Source organism: Aedes albopictus, chromosome 2, assembly GCF_035046485.1.
Source record: "Aedes albopictus strain Foshan chromosome 2, AalbF5, whole genome shotgun sequence".
Classification (NCBI taxonomy): domain Eukaryota; kingdom Metazoa; phylum Arthropoda; class Insecta; order Diptera; family Culicidae; genus Aedes; species Aedes albopictus.
Genome location: NC_085137.1, coordinates 286,629,457 through 286,655,741, shown reverse-complemented (window position 1 = coordinate 286,655,741; position 26,285 = coordinate 286,629,457). Strand labels below are relative to the sequence as shown.

At 39.4% G+C, this 26,285-nt stretch overlaps 1 protein-coding gene across 1 annotated transcript in view; it reads left to right on the top strand.

Moving 5' to 3' along the window:
* Nucleotides 1-26,285, top strand: part of LOC109411142 (uncharacterized protein DDB_G0283357) — a gene marked incomplete at its 5' end in the record, with an annotated part of 86,464 nt that overhangs the window by 33,084 nt on the left and 27,095 nt on the right. The window contains 8 exons of the mRNA XM_062848255.1: nucleotides 16,223-16,677; nucleotides 16,731-16,976; nucleotides 17,147-17,224; nucleotides 17,348-17,566; nucleotides 19,071-19,176; nucleotides 19,299-19,790; nucleotides 19,899-20,066; nucleotides 25,178-25,945. Coding sequence (XP_062704239.1) covers nucleotides 16,223-16,677; nucleotides 16,731-16,976; nucleotides 17,147-17,224; nucleotides 17,348-17,566; nucleotides 19,071-19,176; nucleotides 19,299-19,790; nucleotides 19,899-20,066; nucleotides 25,178-25,945 — 2,532 coding nt within the window. The remainder of the gene's footprint in view (nucleotides 1-16,222; nucleotides 16,678-16,730; nucleotides 16,977-17,146; nucleotides 17,225-17,347; nucleotides 17,567-19,070; nucleotides 19,177-19,298; nucleotides 19,791-19,898; nucleotides 20,067-25,177; nucleotides 25,946-26,285) is intronic.

Genomic DNA, 26,285 nt, shown 5'->3' with positions numbered 1-26,285 from the left:
TTTCTAGAAATTTCTCCAGAACTTCCTTCCAGAATTCCTCTCGATATTTCACCAGGAGTTGCTCCAAGAACTCCATCAGGTATATATCCAGGAATTGCTACTGGGTCTCATCCAAGAATTCCTCAGGGGGCTACGCCAGGAATTCATTTAAAAGTTGCTCCATGCATTCCTTCAGGATTCTCTCTAGAGATTTTTTCAGGAATTGCTTTAGACATTCCTCCAGGAATTCCTTCACGGATTACTCCAAGAATTTCTTCAGAGGTTCCTTCAGTAATTCCTCCAAGACTTTCTCTAGGAGTTCCTTAAGAGATTTCTTCAAAAACTTTCTAGGGATCCCTCCCATAATTCCTTCAGGATTTTTTTTAAAAAAATATTCCAAGGAACCCTCATGAAATTTATATAGGATTTCTTCTAGGAATTCCTCAAGAGATTTCTTCACAAATTTCTCGAAGGACTCCTCCCAGAGTTTATCCAATAATTCCTCTTGATATAGTTTTAGATAATACTTCAGGGATTCCTTCGGAAATTCTTACGGCATTTTTCCTGGAAGTCTTCCAGGGATTGCTCGTGGAATTCTACAAGTGATATCTTCAGAAATTCCTCTCAGGTTCTTTTCTAAAATTTAGTTAGAAGTTCCTTCAGAAATTTCAGAAATTCTTCAGTCATCTTTTGCAGGGATGTACCCATGAATTTCTCCAGGATTATTTGATATTTTTTTATTATTTCAACAATTTCTGGAGGAATTTATGCAGCGAATAGTATTGGAAGATAATTTAATAAAGATGCATACAAGAATCAGGAAATTATCCAAGGATTCTTTCAGTAACCCCTCCAGCAGTTTCTTCAGAAGTTTACTCAGCGATTCCATTAGTAATTCTTTCAATAAGCGAGACTATTAGCCCTCCAGGGAATCTTTCAAAAAAGTCACGGCAGGGCAGGTTTTAGATTATGCAGAAGTCACAGTGACTTACTATAAACATCTAGATACTTACATGCTAAAAGTGCTTTCATACATTTCTCCAGGGAATCCTTCAGGAATTCACCCAGGAAAGACTCTTTCGGAATTCTCCCATAAATTCATCCCGAAATTTCTCTCAAAAATGCAGCAGGAATTCCTCCAGGAAATTCATCTCAAATTCTTCCACATTTTTCTTTGAATAAACTCTAGGATTTTTTAAATTCTACTAAGGATCCTTCTGGAAATACGTTCATTGACATTTCTGTAGGATTATGCTCTGACATTAGTGCATGCAGTATATGGGTGTATAATACCACCTTTAGAGAGATTCCAGCAAGGATGTACTCGGAACAATTCAACTGAAGGTTATTTTAAAATAATTTTACAAATAGGATGCCGCTACGAACGTTGTGTTTTCACCAAAAATAAAACAAAATCTGTATTTTACGTAATTTTGTGAAGATATTGTAGTTGTTCTAATAGTTCCTCATTCTCACAATCATTCTGAGAATGTATTCTTATGTACTTGATTATTTTCATGCAAAAAAGCAATAAGGTTGTCACGATCAATGCTGAGCTCGAACTTAAAATACATTTATCTTGCATTATACCAGTGGTATCCAGGGAAACCAGGGGGAATTCCCCCATAGGGGGGAATTTCGTTCTTTCATGCGGGGAATTGCCAATTCAAGAATATTATCTTATGATTTTATCTAAAGAACGAAGAAACAATTTTCAACATTGAAAATTTTCAGTGTATCGTGAATCATCGTCGTTAAAATGTAAGTGTACACTCTCAGAAAAAATCATGAAAATTTAAGTTCATTTGAATACACATAAAAGGAGCGGCCCGTTTGACACTAATTTACGTCTTCTATCACAAATAAAATCGAGCTAGCAATCGCTAGAGCTGAAGCGAGAGATAAAACATGTGTAAGTAAAACCCTTTCACGTAATTTTTTGAAGATTTTGTAGTTTTCAAGAATCATACTTATCATGCGCATGTTGAGTTCCAACCACATATACAAACTTCCTATATTATACGTAAAATTGTGAAAACTGTGCAGTTTTTATGATTCATACTTCTCCCTATCGCTGTGGAAATGTATTCTTATGTATGTATGTGATTGTTTTGAAGCAATGAGAGACATGGATTGTTGCGACGGACGTGAAGTGTAAAACTGAAAATATAAATTTCCAGTATTTCACGTAATTTTGTGTTTTTTTTTAGTTCCTAAGATTTACACATTTCACATTCGTTTTGAAAAAGTATTCTTATGCACATGCGATTGTTCTCAAGCAATAAAACACAGGGGTTGTTACGAAAAATGTGAAGTTCGAACCGAATATATTTATTTTCTGTATTATATGTAATTTTGTGAAGATTTTGTATTTTTTACGATCCACACTTTTCACTTTCGCGTTGAAAAGTATTCCTATGTACACGTGATTGTTTTCAAGCAATAAAACACTAGGGTTGTCGCGATGAATACAAAGTTCAAATCGAATATACAAATTTCCTGTATTATACGTGATTTTGTGAAAATGTTGCAGTTCCTAAGAAAAACACTATTCACAATCGTTCGGAAAAAGTTTTCTCATGAACACGTGATTGTTTTCAAGCAATAAAACACAGGGGTTGTCGCGATGAATATAAAGTTCAAACCGAATATACAAATTTGCTGTATTGTACGTAGTTTTGTGAAGATTTTGTAGTTTTTATGATTCACACTTGTCCCCATTTATCTGTAAATGTATTCTTATGTACACGTGATTATTTTCAAGCAATATAACATGGGGATTGTCGAGATGGACGTAAAGTCCAAACTGAAAACACGAATTTCCTGTACTTATACGTGATTTTATGAAAATTTTGTAGCTTCTAAGATTTACGCTTTTTACAATCATTTGGAAAAAGATTTCTCGTGTGCACGTGATTGGTTTCAAGCAATAAAACTCAAGGGTTGTCGCGGTGAATACAAAGTTCAAACCGAATATACAAATTTTCTGTATTGTACGTAATTTTGTGAAGATTTTGTAGTTTTTACGATTCACACTTGTCCCCATTGATCTGTAAATGTATTCTTATGTACACGTGATTGTTTTCAAGCAATATAACATGGGGATTGTCGCGATGAACGTAAAGTTCAAACTGAAAATACGAATTTCCTGTATTATACGTGATTTTATGAAAATTTTGTAGTTTCTGCGATTCACACTTTTCACAATCGTTCGGAAAAAGATTTCTCATGTGCACGTGATTGGTTTCAAGCAATAAAACACAGGGGTTGTTGCGATGAAAACAAAGTTCAAATCGAATATACAAATTTTCTGTATTATACGTAATTTTGTGAAGATTTTATAGTCTTAAATAATGAGTATCGCCATATATTTCTTTGCAATAATTTTGCTTTATTAATATGGGCAATTCAACATTAAAATATGCGTGGAAACTAATTTACATTCGGAATGGCTCCAGAAAAACAGTATTTTTAAGGTACTTGCTCCGAGTTTTTGAGGACTTGCGATTGGAAACTCGGTACGTGGAACTGCCGATCTCTCAACTTCATTGGGAGCACTCGCATACTCGCCGATCTACTGAAGGACCGCGGGTTCGGCATCGTAGCGCTGCAGGAGGTGTGTTAGACAGGATCCATGGTGCGAATGTTTAGAGGTAATCATACCATCTACCAGAGCTGCGGCAACACACGCGAGCTGGGAACAGCTTTCATCGTGATGGGTGAGATGCAGAGGCGCGTGATCGGTTGGTGGCCGATCGACGAAAGAATGTGCAGGTTGAGGATCAAGGGCCGATTCTTCAACTTCAGCATAATAAACGTGCACAGCCCACACTCCGGAAGTACTGATGATGACAAGGACGCATTTTACGCGCAGCTCGAACGCGAGTAAGATCGTTGCCCAAGCCACGACGTCAAGATCATCATAGGAGATTTGAACGCTCAGGTAGGCCAGGAGGAGGAATTCAGACCGACGATTGGAAAATTCAACGCCCACCAGCAGACGAACGAAAACGGCCTACGACTCATTGATTTCGCCGCCTCCAAAAATATGGCCATACGTAGCACCTTTTTCCAACACAGCCTCCCTTATCGTTACACCTGGAGATCACCACAGCAGACGGAATCTCAAATCGACCACGTTCTGATTGACGGACGGCACTTCTCCGACATTATCGACGTCAGGACCTATCGTGGCGCCAACATCGACTCCGAACACTATCTGGTGATGGTCAAACTGCGCCCAAAACTCTCCTTCATCAACAATGTACCACAGACAAACAGACGTAACTCTTAAAGGAAATTCATCAAAAACTTTTGCCCGGTGTCTTTTTCATGAGCACACTGCCACCTGTTGGTATAACCGCGCGAGACACTGTCGGCCATGATGGATTTCGATATGACGTTTACTAACACACACACTATTACACAAATCGCCTGTAGTTTTCGTTTGCATCTTTCAGCAACGTGTACACTGGCAAACGTCAAAGCGACCGAGCACTAGCGCCTCTGGTGGAAGGATCGCGCAAGTCAAATGAAATTTGAATTGATCGTTTAATGCATGTGCCAAGCTGTTTTGAAGAGTGTTACGTCTGTTTGTCTGTGAATGTACGGTACCGGCGACCGCCACGGTACAACCTAGAGCGACTGAAGCAACCGGAAGTCGCCTCAGCATACGCGCAGAATCTCGAAGCCGCGTTGCCAGACGAGGGCGAGCTCGATGAGGCCCCTCTAGAGGACTGCTGGAGTACAGTGAAAGCAGCCATCGACGACGCAGCCGAGAGCACCATCGGGTACGTGGAACGGAATCGACGGAACGAATGGTTCGACGAAGAGTGCAGCACGGTTTTGGAGGAGAAAAAGCGCCGCCTGGAAGAAGCGTAGTGTGAAGAAATGGAACTGCTGTGCCGTTCCCAAGAAACACGGAAGTTTTCAGAAGCTCAACGCATCCCGCAACGGCTTCGTGCCGCGAGCCGAAATATGCAGGGATAAAGACGGAGGCCTCTTGACGGACGGACGTGAGGTGATCGAAAGGTGGAAGCAGCACTTCGATCAGCACCTGAACGGCGTGGAGAACGTAGGCACGGGAGCCCACGGCAACGGAAGGAACGACGACGCCAGTGCAGCGGAGGACGGAAATGAACCAACTCCGACGCTGAGGGAAGTTAAGGATGCCATTCACCTGCTCAAAACCAACAAAGCAGCTGGTAAGGATGGTATCGCAGCTGAACTCATCAAGATGGGCCCAGAAAAGTTGGCCACCTGTCTGCATCGGCTGATAGTCAGGATCTGGGAAACCGAACAGCTACTGGAGGAGTGGAAGGAAGGGGTAATCTGCCCCATTCACAAGAAAGGCGACCATTTGGAATGTGAGAACTTCAGGGCGATCACTATTTTGAATGCCGCCTACAAAGTGCTATCCCAGATCATCTTCCGTTGTCTGTCACCTAAAACAAATGAGTTCGTGGGAAGTTATCAAGCCGGCTTCATCGACGGCCGGTCGACAACGGACCAGATCTTTACCGTACGGCAAATCCTCCAGAAATGCCGTGAATACCAGGTCCCAACGCACCACCTGTTCATCGACTTCAAAGCGGCATACGATAGTATCGACCGCGCAGAGCTATGGAGAATCATGGACGAAAACGGCTTTCCTGGGAAGCTGACTAGACTGATTAAAGCAACGATGGACGGTGTGCAAATCTGCGTAAGGGTTTCGGGTGAACTATCCAGTTCATTCGTATCTCGCCGGGGACTGCGACAAGGTGACGGACTCTCATGTCTACTCTTCAACATCGCGCTGGAAGGTGTGATGCGACGAGCCGGGCTCAACAGCCGGGGAGCGATTTTCACAAAATCCGGTCAATTTGTGTGCTTTGCGGACGACATGGACATTATCGCTAGAACATTTGGAACGGTGGCAGAACTGTACACCCGCCTGAAACGCGAAGCAGCAAAGGTCGGACTGGTGGTGAATGCCTCAAAAACAAAGTACATGCTGGTAGGCGGAACCGACAACGACCGGATCCGTCTGGGTAGTAATGTTACGATAGACGGGGATACTTTCGAGGGGGTGGAGGAATTCGTCTACCTCGGATCCTTACTAACGGCTGACAACAACGTGAGCCGAGAAATTCGGAGGCGCATCATCAGCGGAAGTCGGGCCTACTACGGGCTCCAGAAGAAACTGCGGTCGAAAAAATTCACCCACGCACCAAATGCACCATGCACAAAACGCTAATAAGACCGGTGATCCTCTACGGGCACGAGACATGGACCATGCTCGAGGAGGACCTGCAAGCACTCGGAGTTTTCGAGCGACGCGTGCTAAGAACGATCTTCGGCGGTGTGCAGGAGAACGGTGTGTGGCGGAGAAGGATGAACCACGAGCTCGCTGCACTTTGGGGCGAACCCAGCATCCAGAAGATGGCCAAAGCCGGAAGGATACGTTGGGCAGGGCATGTTGCAAGAATGCCGAATAACAACCCTGCAAAGCTGGTGTTTGCAACGGATCCGGTTGGCACAAGAAGGCGTGGAGCGCAGAGAACACGATGGGCGGACCAGGTGTAGTGTGACTTGGCGAGCATTGGGCGCGACCGAGGATGGAGAGCGGCAGCCACAAACCGAGTATTGTGGCGTACTATTGTTGATTATGTCTTGTCTTTATGATGTTGAACAAATAAATGTATGTATGATCTTGTAAACCATATTTGTCAAGAGTTCAATGTCGTAACTTGTTTTGGACATATCTTTGATGAATAGAAGTTTGTTTCTTGTGGAAATACCAGCCCGTATGCTGTGAAATTTGCAAGTAACGACGATAATTGGTTTGTGCAGAAGAAAATAGCATGAATTACACAATCAGATCAAAAGTTTATCTTATAGAAATGAAACTTGCAAATTTTATATTATTCCTTCAAAATACAATAGATATGCTTCATTTGCTTCTTACAACATTTTTTTCTTGGTCAAACCGTTTTTAATCTGCAGCTGGTTGTAAGTGTACCGATTCTAAAGTGCGCAGGCTTTAGGGTAACCGGGCCAAATTTATGTGTATTAAATGTATATGCCCAATTGTGATGTCCTATTTCATTATGCATCACGAACTCCGGAAGGACTTTCAATAGGTATATTGCAGGAATTCCAGAAAGAGTACCGGCAGCAACACTAGCAGGAAACCTATCGCATAAACCTCAGCTTAATTTTTTGTAACAATTCCAGCAAGGGGCCGTTATAAACTACGAAGACCAAATTTTGATCACTTCAGCATCGTAGACTATTTTTCATAAAAAAATATGAAAATTTGGCCGTTTTCAAAAGTTACGCGAGACATGCTTATAACGTAATTTATACACCGTGTCCAATAAGTTCTCATACAAAACCAAATTGAATTCATTTTACATCTGTAATTAGGATTATCAAATCAAATATATTTATTGAAAGACAAACTAACACTGATCAAATGCAGTAAATGTTTTGGAATTAAGTGTCCTTTATTCTTCTCTGCTGATCGCTTATGTGTCTCAAGTCCATTTCAGCTGGCACGCACGCCATTTTTTTGGTATTTCGTTATATTTTAACGAGTTGTAGTTAAAAGTTGAAACAAATTAGGTGCCTGTCCTCACCATTGCTAGTAGAAACTATGACCAAAAGAGAAAAAATATGAGACTCTATATTGGTGGAGTACGAAGCCATTTTATTTTGTGCAAAATAAAACGTGAATCAAACAAAAATGTCCATTTACTTGTTTTAATTAGATATGTTGTGTTAAACAAGCATAGCTATATCTTATCTTGTTGATTCACAACATTCTCGCTTCTACAACGTACTTGCAGCCCTATTGTGATAAATTTTGTCCAAAATTTACGTTTTGTGATGTTTATCTTCAATATAACGATAATTTTCAAGGAAATCAGCTCAAGTGAAGTTTACTAGAAAATTTGTATTGTTTCAGCTTTAGTATATCCTTTTGGTACAATACTTGGGATAAAAACTCAAAATTTTACCTTATGGGCTCTACCTAGCTACCGTAGAATGGAAAACTTATCGAATATTTTTCTTGCGTGCCGGAGCGAACGGATTTCAGAAAACGGAAGTGTAATGCTAGGCTTATAAAAACAAATAGAAAATATTGTTTTTCTAAACCGTATGCTTTATTTAATCTGTAATAGGTGGCCCTTCCATACATGCATTCATCTTGAAAATATAAATCACAGATGTGAAATAAAATTATATTTTCTAAATTTGTATTTTGTATGAGAACTTATTGGACACGGTGTACATGGAATCAACATACATCAACTGAACACTACTGATTCTAAAATGGCAATGCTGAGTAAAACACACTTTGATTTTTCTTGTTTAAAAAAGGCTGAAAAATCAGGTCCCTACTAGGCGGCCAAGCCAACGCAGGTAGACGGTACTTGTCATTTATGATTTCGGTTTGATAGGTGAAATGTGGAAAACTTAGTGATGATATCATGCCGCATATGTTCCAGAATCATGATGAATGTTTATGGAATCATAATCCTTATTTATGAAGTTTGTGCTTGTCATTTATGATATCTTATTTTTTTTATTGATTTATGTATGATTGTAATCTCTCCAAATTCCAATTACTTTTAGGAAAATCTTAGCTCCGTTCATACCGTTTAGTTGAATGATCCGATATAAATTTAGATCCACAAAATAATAATTAAAGTTATGTTTGTTTTGTTTCTTATTTTTGTATTATTTTATAAGAGTATCTTCTAACCTGTCACACGCTATACACATGCAAAATAGTCATTGGCAGAGGAAGCTCTCAGGTAATAACTGTGGAAGTGCTCATAGAAGCTGAGGAGCAGGCTTAGTTCCGGAGAGAACGTTATGCCAATAAGAGGACAAACTTTGTAAGCTCTTGGACGAACGAAAGAAGAAAGTCTCTGATGGTGTGACAAAGATAGTCACGCTTTCATTCGTAAAAATCGGTTGGACATTTTATAAGCTCCCTATCGTAAATTTATGATTAGCATAGCCAACTGAGTGACACGACCAGACAAAACGAAACCAATCTAATTCCGATGTCATAAAACCATTTGGTGGCTTAATTTGAATATCAAACAAACAAGTTCGTTTCCCAGCTGGTGCTGCTATTTTAGGGCTACTGTTCAGACTGCTCCCGAATGAGCTCTTTATAGTAGTAACTCGGCTTTCTCTTGAGCTAGATGCAAACTTTTATTTTTCAGCGTAATTTTTTAGTTTTATAAAATGTTGTTTGTTGTAAAACATGACAAGATTAGCATTGGAGTTGCTCTTATCGTTCTACTGTGATCGAAACATGCTTATGTAACCGAGCTGGCGCCTTCAATAAAATGATAACAAAGTCTACCTACGCGTTTGCACCATTAGCTGCAGTCCAAAATTAAATTCGATCATTGGTTGTCAAAATTAATTTATTCATTGATACAACTCAATCACGGACCAGATAGGGCTCATTGATCGGAAGATTAGCCATGACCAACAACATAAATAATCACGCTGGTATCAGTCGGTGAGGAAGGCAGTAGCGACTGCCCTATGCAATTAGAGCGGCTTCGTTGAAGTCGAACCACGGATTTCTCATCGTGTGTATAAAGGTTCATTTAAAGTCGGCAGCAATCAGTAGTGGCGGCAAAAGTTGATATGGGGGGATGCCTTTGTCGTCACCCATATCATGGTCCACTGATCCCGCCGCCGCGCCGTTCGTCTTTGGACGGTTATGGTGCTGGTGGCTTCGTATAACAATCTACTCACTGTGTCTGTCTGGTGCATGATAGGTAATAGAAACACAAAACTAATAATAATCGTGACGGCGCTGCTAGCCATGATTCCAATGATTTATTAATAACAATGTATCCGCGCATTTTATGCATGCCAACGGGGCCAAGAACTTTCACCATGTTGGTCGTCTGCAGTTGGTAGATGTTATCTACTTGATGTATCTATGCATTCGTCAATTTGTGGTCGGGTATGGGCGATAGAAATCATTTTGTTGATGGTACCGTATTACGAAGTAACTTGGAGTGTGTCTTGAAGTGCACGGAATTTCGTGAACGAAAGATCATGCACTCGTCTACAGAGTGTCCAGGTGAAGGTGATTAGGTCGAAGGTCATAAGGCTGAATGAACATTAGGCAGGCCGGATGGCCCTATAGCCCAATGACGTTTCAAATAGTTTTAGGTTTGCAGTACTTTTAGTGTAGCTACATTTTCTCTTCGTTGGAATATTCATGACGATGATCACAAGGTGTAAAGCAATTAAGTTAAGGTATTTCATTTTATTTTGTGTAATGTAACCTTTATAACACTTAATTGTACCTCCAATGGTTCCAAACCGACTGCTTTCAAATGTAGTATGACAGATTTATATGATTATATTATAGGTTCCAATTTTTAGCGCCGGTAGACTTCAAATTGTTCTTCCAATGTTATTTTTATTTGTTGATTTACAGTGACCGGCACAAAAAAAGATCCACCATAAAGTGATTACAGTTTCTAGTGAAAATACATGCAAAAAGGATAAAATTAATGGATGCACTACATCCATTTTACATTGTTTTAGTAATCTGCGTTGAAAATATGTTGGTTTTTGAGGAATATAATGATTTCTGATGAAATTGGGAAAATTGTTGAAAAATTGGGTATGACAGAAAAAAAGATCCACTTAGCTATTAATTCTGAAACTTCGCCATATTTTCACACCTTTTGCTTCTTGGTTTATGCTGTTGTGATGTTTTTGACATGTGAAATTTATTTTGACATGAGTTTTATCAATTTTAGGGTGATATGGGGCGAGTTTATTTTTCATGGTTAATATAATAGGTAAAATTTTCCCTAAGATGCAGTAGCTATCTGTAAGCAAGAATGAATGCTAATAATCTACAATACAACAATACTTCAGCTTGCAGACATACAGGATTGTACTTTTTCGAACATTTTTTATGAGTATTGGTCTACTAACGCAAAGAAATGCACATGTTGTGAAGATTATTAAGGATTATATGATATTTTTTGATACTATTTGATAACTCAAAACACTCTCACGTTTGTGTATCGCAATGATCACCTCCATCTGCTTGTATTAAAGCTTGCTGGAGGTGTATTCTATCATACACACTTTGAAAATTACAATGTTTCAATGTCTGGGGTAACCTCCTTAACAGGCAGAGATTCTGAAACCAGGCATGCTATGAAATTTCACGACGTAACTGCTCAGAAGAATTGCTTTATGTTCTTTCTAAGCCCCGGGGTACAGCAAACAAATCCAATTGACCCTTCGAGCGATCGCGCTGTTGTATTTTGTACAACATGCTGAAAAAATCTCGCTTTTTGTACTCAGTAATAGCGTAGTGCTGGCAGTGACGGCCAACCGCGCGATCGCCGGAAGGTTAAAGGAATTACAGGTCATTCAAAATAGATGTCTGAAAACAGTTTTCAAAAATCCATATTGTACCCCTCAAAGCAACTGTACACTGAATGTCCTGAATCAGTTTTACCTTTAAAAGCTCTTTACGAAATTCAAATTTTGCTTCAATTGCACAAAATTTCTAAAAACCAACTGTTACATCACAATTAGCTCGAACAGAGTTTGGTAGAAAAAAGATAACATTCATCGGAAGTAAATTATATAATGAACTACTTCACTTTTATTAAAAGATGTAATATCTGTCATACTTTCCAAAATCATTGATTGATTGATTTGTCTTTATTAGAGAGACTTTCAGCCCTTGGCTGGTTCGTCTCTCTTTCCAAAATCAATTAAGACTACACTTCAAGCGACAAATTGAGCACTTTCTCTGTTAGTTACATAACAAACTATCTGTACGAATCACATTATAAACTCAATTCTCCGTAAATTACCACACAAATGGAGTATACTATCTCATATAAATGAATTGTTACTGAAGCAGTGAATTTTAATATGAACTTTTGTAAGAAGATGTTAATGTTAACATCAAACTATCGCACTAGAATATGAATAGCACTTGAAGGAGGCTATCTTCTCACTGGATGGTGCACTAGATATTGAAAATATGTACATATATAGTTGTAGTAAGCATGTGATATTGTAAACAAATATATAATATATGAATAAATGAATGCATGAATGAATGACTTCAACGCTGTTCAGCGTCCAACTAGTAACCTTCCGAAAAATATAATGTTTGATAGACTGTCTTTCAGTTTTAACGATTCATACAAAGATGTTCAGCTACCAAACTGCAAAGTCTTGCAATAAAGATTTCTCGTGTTTATCAAATACTGTTATTTCAAACGCATCGTAGTGTAGTTTATTGGTGATAAACTTGCTAACTTAATAACTGTAATATCAAATCATACCAGGAAAAGGCTGGTTACACTATATTATAATTGATTGGCTTTCTAGTATTTCCAAGTCCACCGTAACATAGTAGATTGGAGACCAAGTTATTAACTTCACTTTGTTGGGGGATAAAAATATTTTCTGTTTCAATTTCATACAAACTGCAATTACAGAATAACTATTATTGAAAGAGTAAAGATACGTGCAATTAAGAGTTATCAACAACTTCTTAAAGTTTGTTACCGAAATCGGTTTGATTTCTTACCGAGTCATATCGGTTTCTACAGATAAACCGAAAAAATCGGTAGAATTGTGTGGTTTTTGCCTTATGTTTTGATACGTAAACGAACAATCGGTTTCAGTTAACATATTTGACAGATTATAATACCATATGAACCGAATAGTTCAGTAAGACAGCAAAATATACGAATTCGGTACGCGAAAACCGAGAAAACTCGGTATGTTATACCGAAGATCGCTAATAAATGACGTTTGACAGCTGTTGAACTCCACGTCGGAAATTTTTACCGAACACCCGGTTTTCATTTTTGTGGCCAGCTATTTTGAGTTCGGAGCGTCTGTTGGAGTGCAAAATTTGCAGCGCAATTATCGAACAACTGGATCCAGTGTAAAAATGTGAGAAATAAATCTAATATGAATTTTACATAAAATAAAGATTCCTTGCGTGCATTTACTGTTAACGGACAACATATCCATTAATGTCAGATCGGCAGTATCGAGCTACAGAGGACCGTTTTTTGGAAGACTCGTCCGATTCCACCGTATGTTGGGTATCAACAGTGGTCAAGGCATACATCCAAATGGAATTGGATCAAGGTTTCTTACCATATTCGGCCTACAAAAATGTTCAGAAGTTTGTTGTTTGTCTTTTTTCATTTGTGTCGCCGACAAATGATCCATTGGACGACGACGACAACGGCGATGATAAATACAGGTTCAGTTCAAACTATTAGAATTTTATTGCTCTTCCCCAAACAGGCAGCGTGCCTGCTGGGGAGACGACTATTGCTATGACTATACAAACAGAGTTGAGCTTGCTGCTTTTATACATGCAAGCGAGTACGGACAAATACTATTGCTAGTGGTGACGTGCGCACTGCTTTGCATGAAAGGCGCAAAGCAGAACAAGCAAACAGTGCGCTGGGCTGCTATCATTGCGCTGCCTATTGCAGCAAGAAGAATACCGACTGGCTGTTAGCGCTTCGTCGAGACGGATGGAATGAACAATTGAATGGGCTTCTGTAGTACACTGCGATGCGTGGACGAGATTCACACAGCTAGTGTAGACGCTTTTTACTTGTTGCTTTGTGCGATGATTCGTTCGGCACGGGCTTGGTTTGTGTTTGATGAATGGTTTAGAATTCGCATTTGGGATTTGGAAACACATGACGATTTCGTTATCGAACAATCTTTGATCTTCTTAATTCCAAAGAATCAATTTAATGAAATATATACATTTAGCAATAGCTCACTCAATACATAGGTTTTGTTAAAAAATGCATCAACACAGAATCACCGCAGAATTATCTTTATTCCGGAATCTGAATTTATTATTTGAGCTGGAAGCGGATGCGAAAAGATTCGCATCAAACGAATTGTTCTTTTTCTTTGGCAGCATTCGGTAAAATTTTATTAAATCGAAGTTCGGTTAGAAATATTCATTAAGGTTCTTACTACCGAGTTTTATCGGTAAGTTTGACAGATTGAAATTCAGGTTGAAATTCAACCGAGTTCGGTGCAATTTTTTAAGTGTGTAGATAACAGGATTCGAATGTATTACCAGATTTCTTTATAAATCTGCAGTATGACTACACTCACTTCAATATATGCTTACAATGTAGAAGCTGCCGGGGCCCGTGGCGTGGTGGCTACACGTTTGCTTCATAAGCAGATGGTCATAGGTTCGATCCCAGCCCCGGCACTTTCGTCAGTTGCTCTTCGTCAGCTGACACTGACCCCCTTCTGAGCCAATGGCTCAAATGGACCCGGATACTTGGACAACGGCGAACGGCAACTCATAATGGACCCCCAATCGGACTGGAAACAGGAACAACCAACAGCCACACATCAGCTTCCTCGTGCTAATCATTCTATCATGATAGGGTAGACAGTGAAAGCAGCGCAACGGCAACCAGTTGGATATAGTAGAATTAGAACAGAACATTTAGGCGCTGTACAAATTGTAAGTACAGCTTCCAATTGGAATCGCTCATGCAGTGCCCTAGTGGACAAAAGAGCTGCAAATTAGGTTAAGTGATTGAAAAATAAAAAAAAATGTAGAAGTTAAGGCTCAAATAACCATCATGCAATCATCAACTATTCAAAAGCAGTAGCTCAATTTAAAAAAAAAACACTAATGAAATTTATTTCACTGTTATCTTGATAGAGTGTAGTGATATTTTTTTATTAGATACCATTGGTTGAAAATTGGACGAAAAAACTGCCTTTGAGTTTTTCAACACAGATGATAGTTTGTTTCCTCTTAAAAAACTCTGATTATTGACAATGATATTTACTCTGAAACCAAGATTAAATGATAAACCCAATTTTACTATCCAGTTCATCGGGTGGCACCAAGCCATAGTTTTTTTTATCTTTATTAGCGAGATTTTCAACCTGGGGCTAGCTCATCTTGAGATCCGCACGTTTTACTTCCATTCCGAAGGAGACTCACATTTTTATCGGGAGTGGGATTCGATCCCAGGCCTTCGGCATGACAGTCATGTGCTTTAAGAGGAAACAAATCATCATCGTTTAGCAAAAACTCAAAAGCAGTTTTCTCGGTGCAATTTCAATCAATGGTAATAAAATATTATCACAGCACTCTGGCCACCATCTGGATAACAGTGAAATAATTTTCAATTACTGTTTTGGAAGAAGGAAGAAAACTGCTTTTGAAAAATTGATGATTGTTGATGACTGAATGATGGTTATTTGAGCCTTAACCATCACGACAGGTCCGCCGCCCACGATCTTTTGTCCCGTCTACATGAGCGTTTCACTTCCTTCTCGAGAGCCGAATAGCGCTGACGGGCTTTGGCTCCCAGTGTTTTCGCTCGCTCTATCGCGGCTTTGGCGTTCCTTCGCTCCTCTAGCTTTTTCTTTCAATGACTTGCTTGGCATTTTGTGGATTGTTGTTTTGTTTTGTTTTGGGAGGTATGCGATTCACAATTGAGCCGCTTGACGCTCTACCCAGTACAAAATCCGACGAGGGGTGATTTAAAAAAATCCTCCCATACAAACTTCAAATTGCATCAAAGTTCATGAAAATTTGGATTTCGACTCAGTTCTGCGTGCAGATTTAGAATATCTCAACATCGCTTAACAAGCCTATTACATAATTTACTATGTTAGCAAAATTAGGCTGCCCCTAACTGCATTCACTTGAATTTTTTAACTAGTATTGAGTTAATCCTGGGGATTCTCACCAAATTAAAATCAAATCCAAATCGTCAATCAAATTCAGGTCTAATTTATTTTTTGGTTTTTGGTTTAGCGTACTGTAGATGATTTCATTGCCAAACGCTTTATTTTGAACATACTGTCGAAAGTTTCAATTTCGAGCTTCATTTTCTTCATTGTCTAATTTAATAGAATGTTATCGATATGCAATTATGAGCAGCTCTACAAACATTTGGAATTCTCACGAAAATCTGTCATCAAGACAATTTTTAGCAAAATCTTGTTTGCAAAATCTTCCATACAAAAAGGAGAACGTGAATATATATCTGATTTTATTAAGGTTTAAAATCTAATTCTGGTCATGGTGGCATCATTTAAAACTTTAACTACATATAATCGTATTGATTGGTTACGTCGAATTTAATTTTCTCCAAAGCTCTTCACTCATAAATTTCAACGCGAATCTCGTTTCTACTTTCAGGTGCCACAAAGGAAATTGGTACCGCACTGACACGGGTATGCTTGCGGCATAAGGCAGTCGAGACGCGGATGAAAACCTTCACCGCCGCAATTATGGACTGTCTGATTGTGCCGCTGCAGGAGAAACTGGAAGACTGGAAGAAACAGGTAGCCATCATAGATAAAGATCATGCCAAAGAATACAAACGCTGCCGGACCGAGCTGAAAAAACGCTCCAGCGATACGCTGCGATTACAGAAGAAAGCCAAGAAGGGTCAAACCGATAATTTGCACATTCTGGTGGAGTCTTCCATGCAGGACGTGACCCTGCGGCGCAGTGAGCTCGAGGAGGTCGAGCGGAAATCGCTCCGCTCCATCATGGTCGAAGAGCGGTCACGTTATTGCACCTTTGTAAATATGCTCCAGCCTGTGGTACACGAAGAGTGTGAAGTGATGTCCGAACTAAGTCACCTGCAAGTAGGTTTTTGGAACATTATTGTGTGTCAATTTTTCAACTTACAACTTTGTAGGAAGCGATGCAAATAATAGCAGTAGTCACGAAGGACCCCGCCGTCCTACCTCAAGCTTCCGAGGAGTTGATTCTTGAGTCGAAAACGAACATCAATCTGTACCCGGACTCGCCGGGTGGATCGAACTCTCAGGGAGCTTGCTCGAATTCGTTAGGGTCTCGGAAAAGCTCTGTGTGTTCAATCAGTTCAATCAACAGCAGCAGTAGTGGCTCCCCAGGTCATCAATTCCAAAGATCCCTATCACAGGTATGATTTGATGTACAGAGCTCTGATCGAATGCTTGTTGTGAAATACGCGCGCATGGGATTCTTTGGTGTACTTTTACTTAAAGCAACTTGTTTATTTTAATGCGTTTTTTCCCCTAGTTTAGGTTATATATTTTGTTTATGTTTAATTGTTTATCTTTTGTTTTATAGTACTCTCCGGCGATACGTTTGAAACCAGGTGAATCTAGTGATAGCGGATTTTGTTCTTCGCCAGCCTTAACTTCACAGGTTAATTTAGTTTTTTGTTATCTAGTTTGCTTTTAGACCTGATTTCTATATTGATTGTTGGCTCAATCGAATTTATCTGCTCGAGAACTGATTCTTACACTTTTACCGGCTTATCAATTCAAGGCATCTACACTCGCTAGTCAATCACACGCAGTATCTACGTGGCCACCGCATACGCAAGATGGTACCAGCGCTGCCGATCGTCCCCACACAATATCGTCAGCGTACGAGAAAGGTCATCAGCGTCCGGCACTAACAGTCTACACCTTCCAGAATCCCGAAACGATATCGGAAAACCAAAAATCTCCTGCCAACATATCGTGCCGGCCACCACTTCCAGTCGTAAGTATATTACCATGTCTGCGTCTGCCATATGAAACCAAGTGGATTATGATTTATTGATTTATATACGCATGTAGCCTGTCTCCTCCTGGGTAATAAGTTTCCGTTACTGTGGAAATTTATTGTTCATAAACCGACGGCTGACGATGCGGTGTCATCCATGGCGTGTCCGTTTGAGAAGAAAGTTTCATACATTAATTTGTCAGTTTTTATGACTTTTTAACATTCATGCGTTGTTGCGTGGATCAGTCGAGTTGTTCATCCAAATGTTTTCGCAAATAAATTATTCGATTTACTTGTGAAGCAAAAGAAAGAAGGTATTAATTACGCTATGTTACAAATTCGCAATAAAAATCAATCAGGCCCAATACACTGAAGGTTTTTTTGTACGACGGTAATGGTATCGGTTAAAAAAAGCCTAAAAACCCGCGTTATTTCAAAAAACGTCGAAAAACCGCGGTAATTAAAAAACGTCATAAAAAGTCACGGTAGATGTGGACCTGACTATTTTGCGCGTGTATTTTTTTCCCGGTTTTTATACGTTTTTTTTTAAATAACGCGAATAATTTTACGATGTTTTTTTTTAATAACGCGTGTTACCTGTGTAACTGGTGGCCTCTAGGTGTATTACGAATAACGTTTAAAATTACATAGGCTGCCATTTTCCCCGTAAATCCTCTGAAATGCCACGAAACCAAAAAATTGATGCTCTCTTCTGGAAAGCTCCCTGAAATCCTAAAATTCGCTTTCAAACCCCTTTTAAACCTCCTGTTTTATCCTGCTACCATTCTGAAACATCTCTGAAAGCCTATACAACTTCCTGACGCCCCTCAGAAAGAGGGATGCCATATACAGATTTTCCTGTATTATATAGATTTTTGAGTTTCCGTACAGATTTTACTTTATACGAAATACATATTTTTAAGCTGGAGGGGCTATTTTATTTTTGTATGGGATGCAGATTTTCTATCAAAATGTTGTATGTGATACAGATTTTTTAAAAGAGTAATACAGATTTTTCGAAAAAAAATCTTCTGGCATCCCTGCTCAGAAAGTCAGAAACCCCACCAAACCGCCAGAATAGCATCGCCTGGAAACGCTTTGCAACAATCTTGAATGCGTTCTGATACCAACTGAAATCCGCTGAAGTGCTTTGAAAACCTTTAAACCCATCCTAAAAACTTCTTTGAAGGCCCCCTAAATACTCCGAAGGCCCAAAAAAACCCATCAGAAACCCCCTGAAACGTTCTGAAACTTTTATAATCCCTATAAAACATCCTTAAAACCTACTAGAAATCATCTTTAAACCTTCAGTAACCACTTCCAACCCCTCTAAATCTCCCAGGTACGCATTGAAATACCCTGAAACTCCCTTGAAAGTCTCGTAAAACTGCCCTAAACGTCTCATTGAAAGCTTCTAATCATACCCAAAAATGACTCTTTAAAGCAATTTAAAGCTTCGTAATGCTACAAGAAAATTAATTTCAATATCATATTTTCACAGCGATGCTCATCACTCGAGAGGCCTCTTTCGACAACTTCCATCAAAAATTCCAATCCGAACGTTCCACGACAGTGTCCCTCACCGATTCCTGCCCACATTACCAAAGGTAAGCCTGTCAACCACTTTCTCATTTTCTATCTAATTCTGCTGCTATTGCTAACTTTAAAACGATTGCGGTGTGTTACGAAAACAACTAACCATACACCACACGATTCGCCAACTTTACAGAACACCCACAATTACAACCCACCTACGTCAATATGACGGAACTGGCATCGATGGCTGCCTCAAAGAATACTAACAATAATAACCAAAACGCAACTAATCAGCCACAGTCGTCGGCGGCACAAACTCCAGTGCAGCAGCCCCAGCTGATGGGATACCAACAGCTACAGCAGCAGCCAAATTCGCCGGTGCTGTCGTCGGCGTCTTCGCTCATATCGCCAGATTCGAGTGCTACCAACGCAATCAGCTCACCGGATGTGTCCGCCTGCAGCACTCAAACACCTCAAAACACTCCTCAGACTGGTTCACCACAGACGCCCATCTACAGCAGTAGTTCGGTGATTGTTCCTACAATCAGTGCAAACAACATAAGTGCTGATGAAAACGGTGGTGGTGGTGGTATGAGCACGGCTAACGGTGACGGAAGTGGGCCCCTTTTGGTCGTCGTCGATGGAACTGCGAACCCGGAATCTCTAGTCGCTGGTGGAAACGAAAGTAATAATGATAGCAATAAGCTCCCATCGGCGTCCACTACTACTAGTGACCTCGATAATAACCAAACAAGTCAATCTAACACTAACCACCAATCCCAATCCACCGCAGATAAAGATATCCTTAAATGTACCGGTTCAGTTTTAGAGAAAACGTCGATGTTCGAGCAGCAGATTAACAACAACCAGAATGCAGCACCCACACGAAGTGAACCCATCTACGGTCGAAAAGGTGAAGACATTTACAAAACTACGGGTCTCCTATCGGAACGCGACGCAGGTTAGTATAGATGCTGATGCTCTCTCTTTGTCTCGTCTGTATCTGTATCTGAAGGTTCTACAGCAAACACTGTTGATTGTAATGCGTTAAATATGCTTCTGATCCTGAACTGCTGGTTGGCTCGAGTGCATGCAATGATTTTTGTTTTGAGATTAGATAAAGGCATTATACATTACGCTTCATGATTTTGATTATATCTCGAATCATTCAATACTAGGGTAGAAGCTTCAGTTTTGGCCAGTTCGGAGTTTTGGCCATAGTGCGGTATTGAGCCTGTTGCGATCTAAATCGGCGTAAATTTATTTTTTACTAGTAGATCCTAATACAGTATGATGATTACAGCTCTGAAAACCACACATTTGATTAAAAACTGGAAGAAAAAAATATATTTCCTTAAAAAATCTGCTCTCATATATCTATTTTGGCCAGGGTGCTTCTAATTTGGCCACTCCCATAAGAAATATACGTGATTGAACAAAATAGAAACCAAACTTAAGAATATGGCCAAAACTGTGGCAGAGCTTCTATTTTGGCCAGTGCCACTTTTAATACAAAAATCAAGTATTGGCATGATTTCTGCATTTTTCCTTCAAAATATAGATTGAAACCTTTCTTTTGACGCATTGGTTGTTTTCATAGGATTATTGGTTATTTTTATAAAAATGATTTCCCTTAGACTGGCCAAAATCGGTGCCCGCACCCTATTTCATTTCGCTCGCATTGGATTTTTATTTTATTTTGTACGTTATAGAAAAACATTTTCATGTTTTCTTTTGCTTAATTTATGACAGATGCCCTCTCGTCAATTGTTGATTTGGTTTTGTACATCAATCAGAGTCGAATACCCGGATATGACAGTGAATTTGCTTTTAGAGGTCCAAATCGAGGAAATTTAGCTTCAGTTGTGAGAACGACTGGGTGGGACATCTTGCTTTAGTCTTGTCCTAAGTCAAGCTTAAGTCAAATTCCATCGTTTATTACATGGTTGTGGATTCGTCACCACGTCACCTCTGCAGGGAAGTCCTGCTGGATTCTAGATTTCATCCCCACCCTTTCGTAGAGTTCACAGTGGTTGAAATCGCGAAAACACGCTCGGCATTCTGTATGAATAAAAGTAGTATTTACTACAGGTTGCGAGTATTTAATCTCAGAGAATACTACTGGTGTTGTAGTAATGTTGGGATTTCGATGAAAATCTGGCAATCATGATGCAATAAGCCGGTAATTCTGACTATTCCGATGGATACTAGTAAACTCCGGAGAAAATCTGTTATTTCAGGTACCGTGCGAGCACCATATTATAGAATAGACAGCTCCATATTCTGAACAGTCGGTGAATCTAAAATCAATTTTCCAGGAATTTCTCACAAATAATTTCTCGGGATTTCTCTGAGAGTTCCTCGCGGGATTTCTGCTGTAGTTTTTTTGTAAATTTCAAAGGTTTCCAGAGTTCATCGTGGATTTTTTTTTTCAAGTTTTTTCAGACCTGTTTTTGCAATATTCCACCAGGATTCCTTCCGATATTTTCGGAACTTCTTACATGGGTTTTTCGTAGGCTGTTCCTGGCAGTACATGTCAGACTCGATTATCCGGAGTGGGGTTCTGAAGCTTCCCAAACATATATCTGGCAAACAGAATGCTGCATAAAGCTGAAATTTTGACTGATTACTAATCGAATTTGGCTCGACACAATGCCAAAATTTTAGATTTTTGCAACATTCTACTTCTGAGATATATGTTTGAGAAGCTACAGAACCCGACTCCGAATAATCGAGTCCGATCTGTACATATTACAAGAAAACATTCCTTAAAGATCCCGGTAAGAAGTCTAAAATTCCCAAATAAGTTCTGAACAACACTGAGAGACATCCCGCAAGCAAAACCCCAAGGAAGTTCCGGGAGACACATCGAAAGAAATTTGAAGTGAAAAAAGAAATTTTGTGAAAACCTTTGAGAAATATCCCGAAAGAAACTACTTTAGATTTTCTGCGAGGAACTCCAACAGAACATCCATGAAGAATCCCTGAAGAAATCCTGAGCGAAACTTCAGTGAAAAGTCTCAGATATATATCCTGTTCAAAAACTGAGAGAAATCTAGGGAAGAATTCCTAAGCAAATCCCAGAACGAATTATGGAAAATAATTCAAGAGAAACCCCAGAAGAAAGTTTCGAGAGATGTTCCGTGACAACATCTTTGAGAAATATCCTGGGAGAAACCCTTGAGGAAATCCTAAAACCCCCAAAACCCTGGGGAAAAACTCTTGGAGGAAACTCAGGAGGAACTCGCGAGGGACTTTGTGAGCAATACCTCCGAAAGTAATACTGAAATATTCAAGTGAAACTCCAAGCGATATGGAAATCCGGGTAGACCTCTGACATAAATCTAAAGAGGAATACTAAGTAAAATGCCGTACAAATAAGGGAACGTCCATAAATTACGTCACGCTTTTAGGGGGAAGGGGGGGTTCAGTAAAGTGTGACAACCCATACAAAAATTCCAGAGCTCTTATGCAAAAAGTGTGACATAGGGGGGAGGGGGGGTTGAAAAAGGGCAAATTTTGCGTGACGTAATTAATGGATGCTCCCTAAGGAAGGAGTCTTGTGAAAAATACTGTGATGCATTCTGAGAAGTATCTCTAAAGGAGTTTCACAAAAAATCCCTGGTGGAATGTCTTTGAAGAACCTTGGCGATGAATGTCTGCGTGAATTTTAAATATCAGATTCATTCGCGCCTAGCCGCCTGGAATCGAAATCGTTGGCTTGACGAAAATATCTGCTTGATTGTCTTGTTTTTTTCTAGCGTGGTTATCCAGATTTCTTACTTTTCGTATCACCTCCCGCATTACGGGCAAAATGTTTGTTCTACGCGCACGCTACACGTATGTAGAAAAAGCTCTTGTACGATAGAGGTAAATACTTTGGCTGCTCCGTTCGTGAGCCACGAAAGTTGCTTTTATTAACGGGATGTAGACAAAGATCAATTCTACCAATGATGCCAGGAAAATCTCATGATTCTATTGTTGAATTATGGTAGACAGAGTAATTAGTGATCGATATTCTGAAACTCTGGATTTCCTGCCTGTTCATTGCACATAATGCACCTTGAGGCAAGACATTAAAGCCTGTATCCGCAATAATCGGGACGCAGAAATATAGCTGTAACTCTGAAATAGATCAAATAAAATTGCTCAAATTTGGCCTGCCTATAGCTTAAGATGTGTTCATTTCACCTGCAAAATTTCATGTGAATAGGTGCAGTACTTTTTGTTGTAGCAATGAAACAGCAGAACGCGTGAAATTGCATTTTGTACAGCCCCTGGTTTAGCTTGTCAGCGCTGTAACTTTTGAATTTGATAAAGGAAATGGCTGAAATTTTGAACATAAACCTCTCAATCTACTTTACCTGCATGGGCAAAATTTCAAAAAAATTGATGCACTATCAACAATTTTATGTTCGAAACATATAAAGGGGCTGATCGTGATTTTAGCCCCTCAGACAACAACTAGTCAGCACCCCTTATTGTTTCGATTATATTGTTGAAAGTACTATACCAATAATCATCAAATTTTGCAGGCGTAATACACACATAATCAACTACCTTCTGTGAAAATTTCATGGAAATTGGCAGATACATTCAAAAGTTATGAATGGGCAAACATCGCACATGAAAAACATGAAACATGTTTACTAACACTAACCTCTATCAACAGCAGTAACTTTCAATCCAATTGATAAAAGTTGATGAAATTTTGCAAGAAAGTGTCTCTATAAGTATCATAACTGCTTACAAAATTTCATAATTATCCTTACAGAACTTTGAATTGTAACGAAAAAGAACCACCTATTATGCGAATGAAAATTGGTCATGGTTGTACAAAATTTAAAAAACCACGTCAGTTTGATTCTCTTCCACAGTTAAAAGTAATGCATCGATTTTTATGAAATTTTGCACACATAATAAACATACATTTAAGAGTTCTCAGTTAATTTTTGGCAGATTTTTATCGATTCAGTACAGAGTTACTGCCGTACTTCTGTGTCCCGATTATTGCGGATACAGGCTTTACTTGGCTTATATGGCCCATTTCCACGCTCCTAATTATTAACTCGTACGTAGGAATGATGAGAAGAAGCTATGATTTCTTCGGCAAAGTTGATGGGCATCATCTACATCAAAGCCGTAACATTTCAATGAGACGAGTTTTCGATAAACTTATGATTTTTTTCATAAGACTTTCGCTGCCCCCACTCGCATAACAGTCCCATTTGCAAAAAGTAGGAATTGAGAAAACAGCATTTGAAGTTTGAAAACTTGTTTCCATATAAAACTTTGAAAAATCGCCAAACTTTGAAGAATATTTCGATCATCTCGAAACTTTCACAGATTGCTTTGCACATGAATATATAACTGTAAAAAATATTACAATCACTACAAAGTTGTTCAGTTTTGTGTTACGTGACACAAAAATCCATGATGGGACTGTTATGCGGGTACTTTTGATATGGGACGCTCATGACTTGGTATTTTTTTCACATATTGACATAAAAATTCATAATTTTTATTATTGTTTTTGGAAGTACATCGAAAATGATGACTATTCATAACGTTAACTCAAAAGTGATGAAAAGTCAAATGGGGCAGTAATGCGAGTGGGGGCAGTTCGGAATGTATATGTTTTTAGGATGTTCGATTTTGTTGCGGATAACTTCGTAGTAATTTATTTAATCTCTAGTTTAGTATATTGTCATTTTATAGTTCTGTTTTAGATATCACAAACTCATTGCATGCACATGGTTTTTTGTTTTAAACCAAATATACATTGTGAATGTTATTAGAACGAAACAGTTTTTCATAAAAGTAATGTAAAAATTGCTCTATCAACGCCATTTCAAATTCAATAGTTATATTATTAGTAGTAATATAAATATCACTCGTTTGCATTATTTTCTTTTCATTTTCTGTTGTGTTTTATGTATTCTCGCCTGTGTTGTTCTGATCCCGCTCATTATGCACCGCTGCAAAAATTATATTCTAATGAATCGATGTGCAAAACGCCACCCGCTGCTGCCAAATAACTTGCTACCCGCCTGCCGCTGTCACGCCTCTTAGATCGGATCGACAAAGAGACCATAGAGGAGCTAAATAATCTAATCGGTGAACTGGACCTTTTCCAAAAAGAGCACGAACTTCGATTGGGAGAACAGTACCATCAGCCGTCCAGCGGTCACACGCTGGAGAATGGTCTGCTGTATTCGAGCAATACCATCAATGGCAACTTATCGTCAACCAACAGCGATTCCGCGGGCAGTGATCGCAACGACAAAATATCAATTTCCAGTTCGATGAACATCGAAGGGATAAATTTGTCACTGAATAGTACTGCTTTAGGCAGTGATAGTGACATGTGTAAGCTCATCTCAGATCAGCAAGGATGCGACGCAGTAGATTATTCCAACACAGGCTTCGAAAATCCGTCCTTCATGCATCTGAACGATTCGGAGATAGTCGTGATGCGACAGAATGAATTTGGTAGGGTTGACCCCGAAAACTATTACAGTCAAAATATGAGCGAAGTAGTTGTCCTGCGATGTAAAGATATTGTCAAGCCAGATGCAAATCGAATGGAAGAGACCGCGAGTGTCGACAGCCAACAGCGATTGAGCTCATTCAAGTTGAACTCCAGATCGGCGTCACCAGCACTTTCCTCGTTTGCAGTGTCACGATCTCCAACGCCGTCATTCTCGGTGCCGCATTCAAATGCAACAACTCCCACGATGGCGTCACCGCAGCATAACATTGCTATCAGCATCTACAACAATAATAACCACAACAGCAACCATGTGATAAGCCTACAGCAACAGCAGCACTTCACCAACGGTAATGAGAAATGCTCGTTGATCTCCATGCCTTCTGATGAGCGCATTAATAGAATTAAGCCAGCAATCACGCCTCGACCTGCATCGTTATCTGGTTTGTGTTTTTTTGTTCTTTTCATTTCTTCTAACTATTAATCATCTACCATTTTTACTGTGATTCCCCTTTTGTTTGGTAGCCATCTCAACTCCATTACAATCCATAATAGTCACATAGTACAATTACAATATGAGTGCTGTTGTTTGCTACTAGTATTGAGCGGTATTCAAAAAATGTGTAACTCATTTAACAAATTTTAAGATACTAATTATAATTCTTAAGAAAAGTCGTTTGATTAACGAGC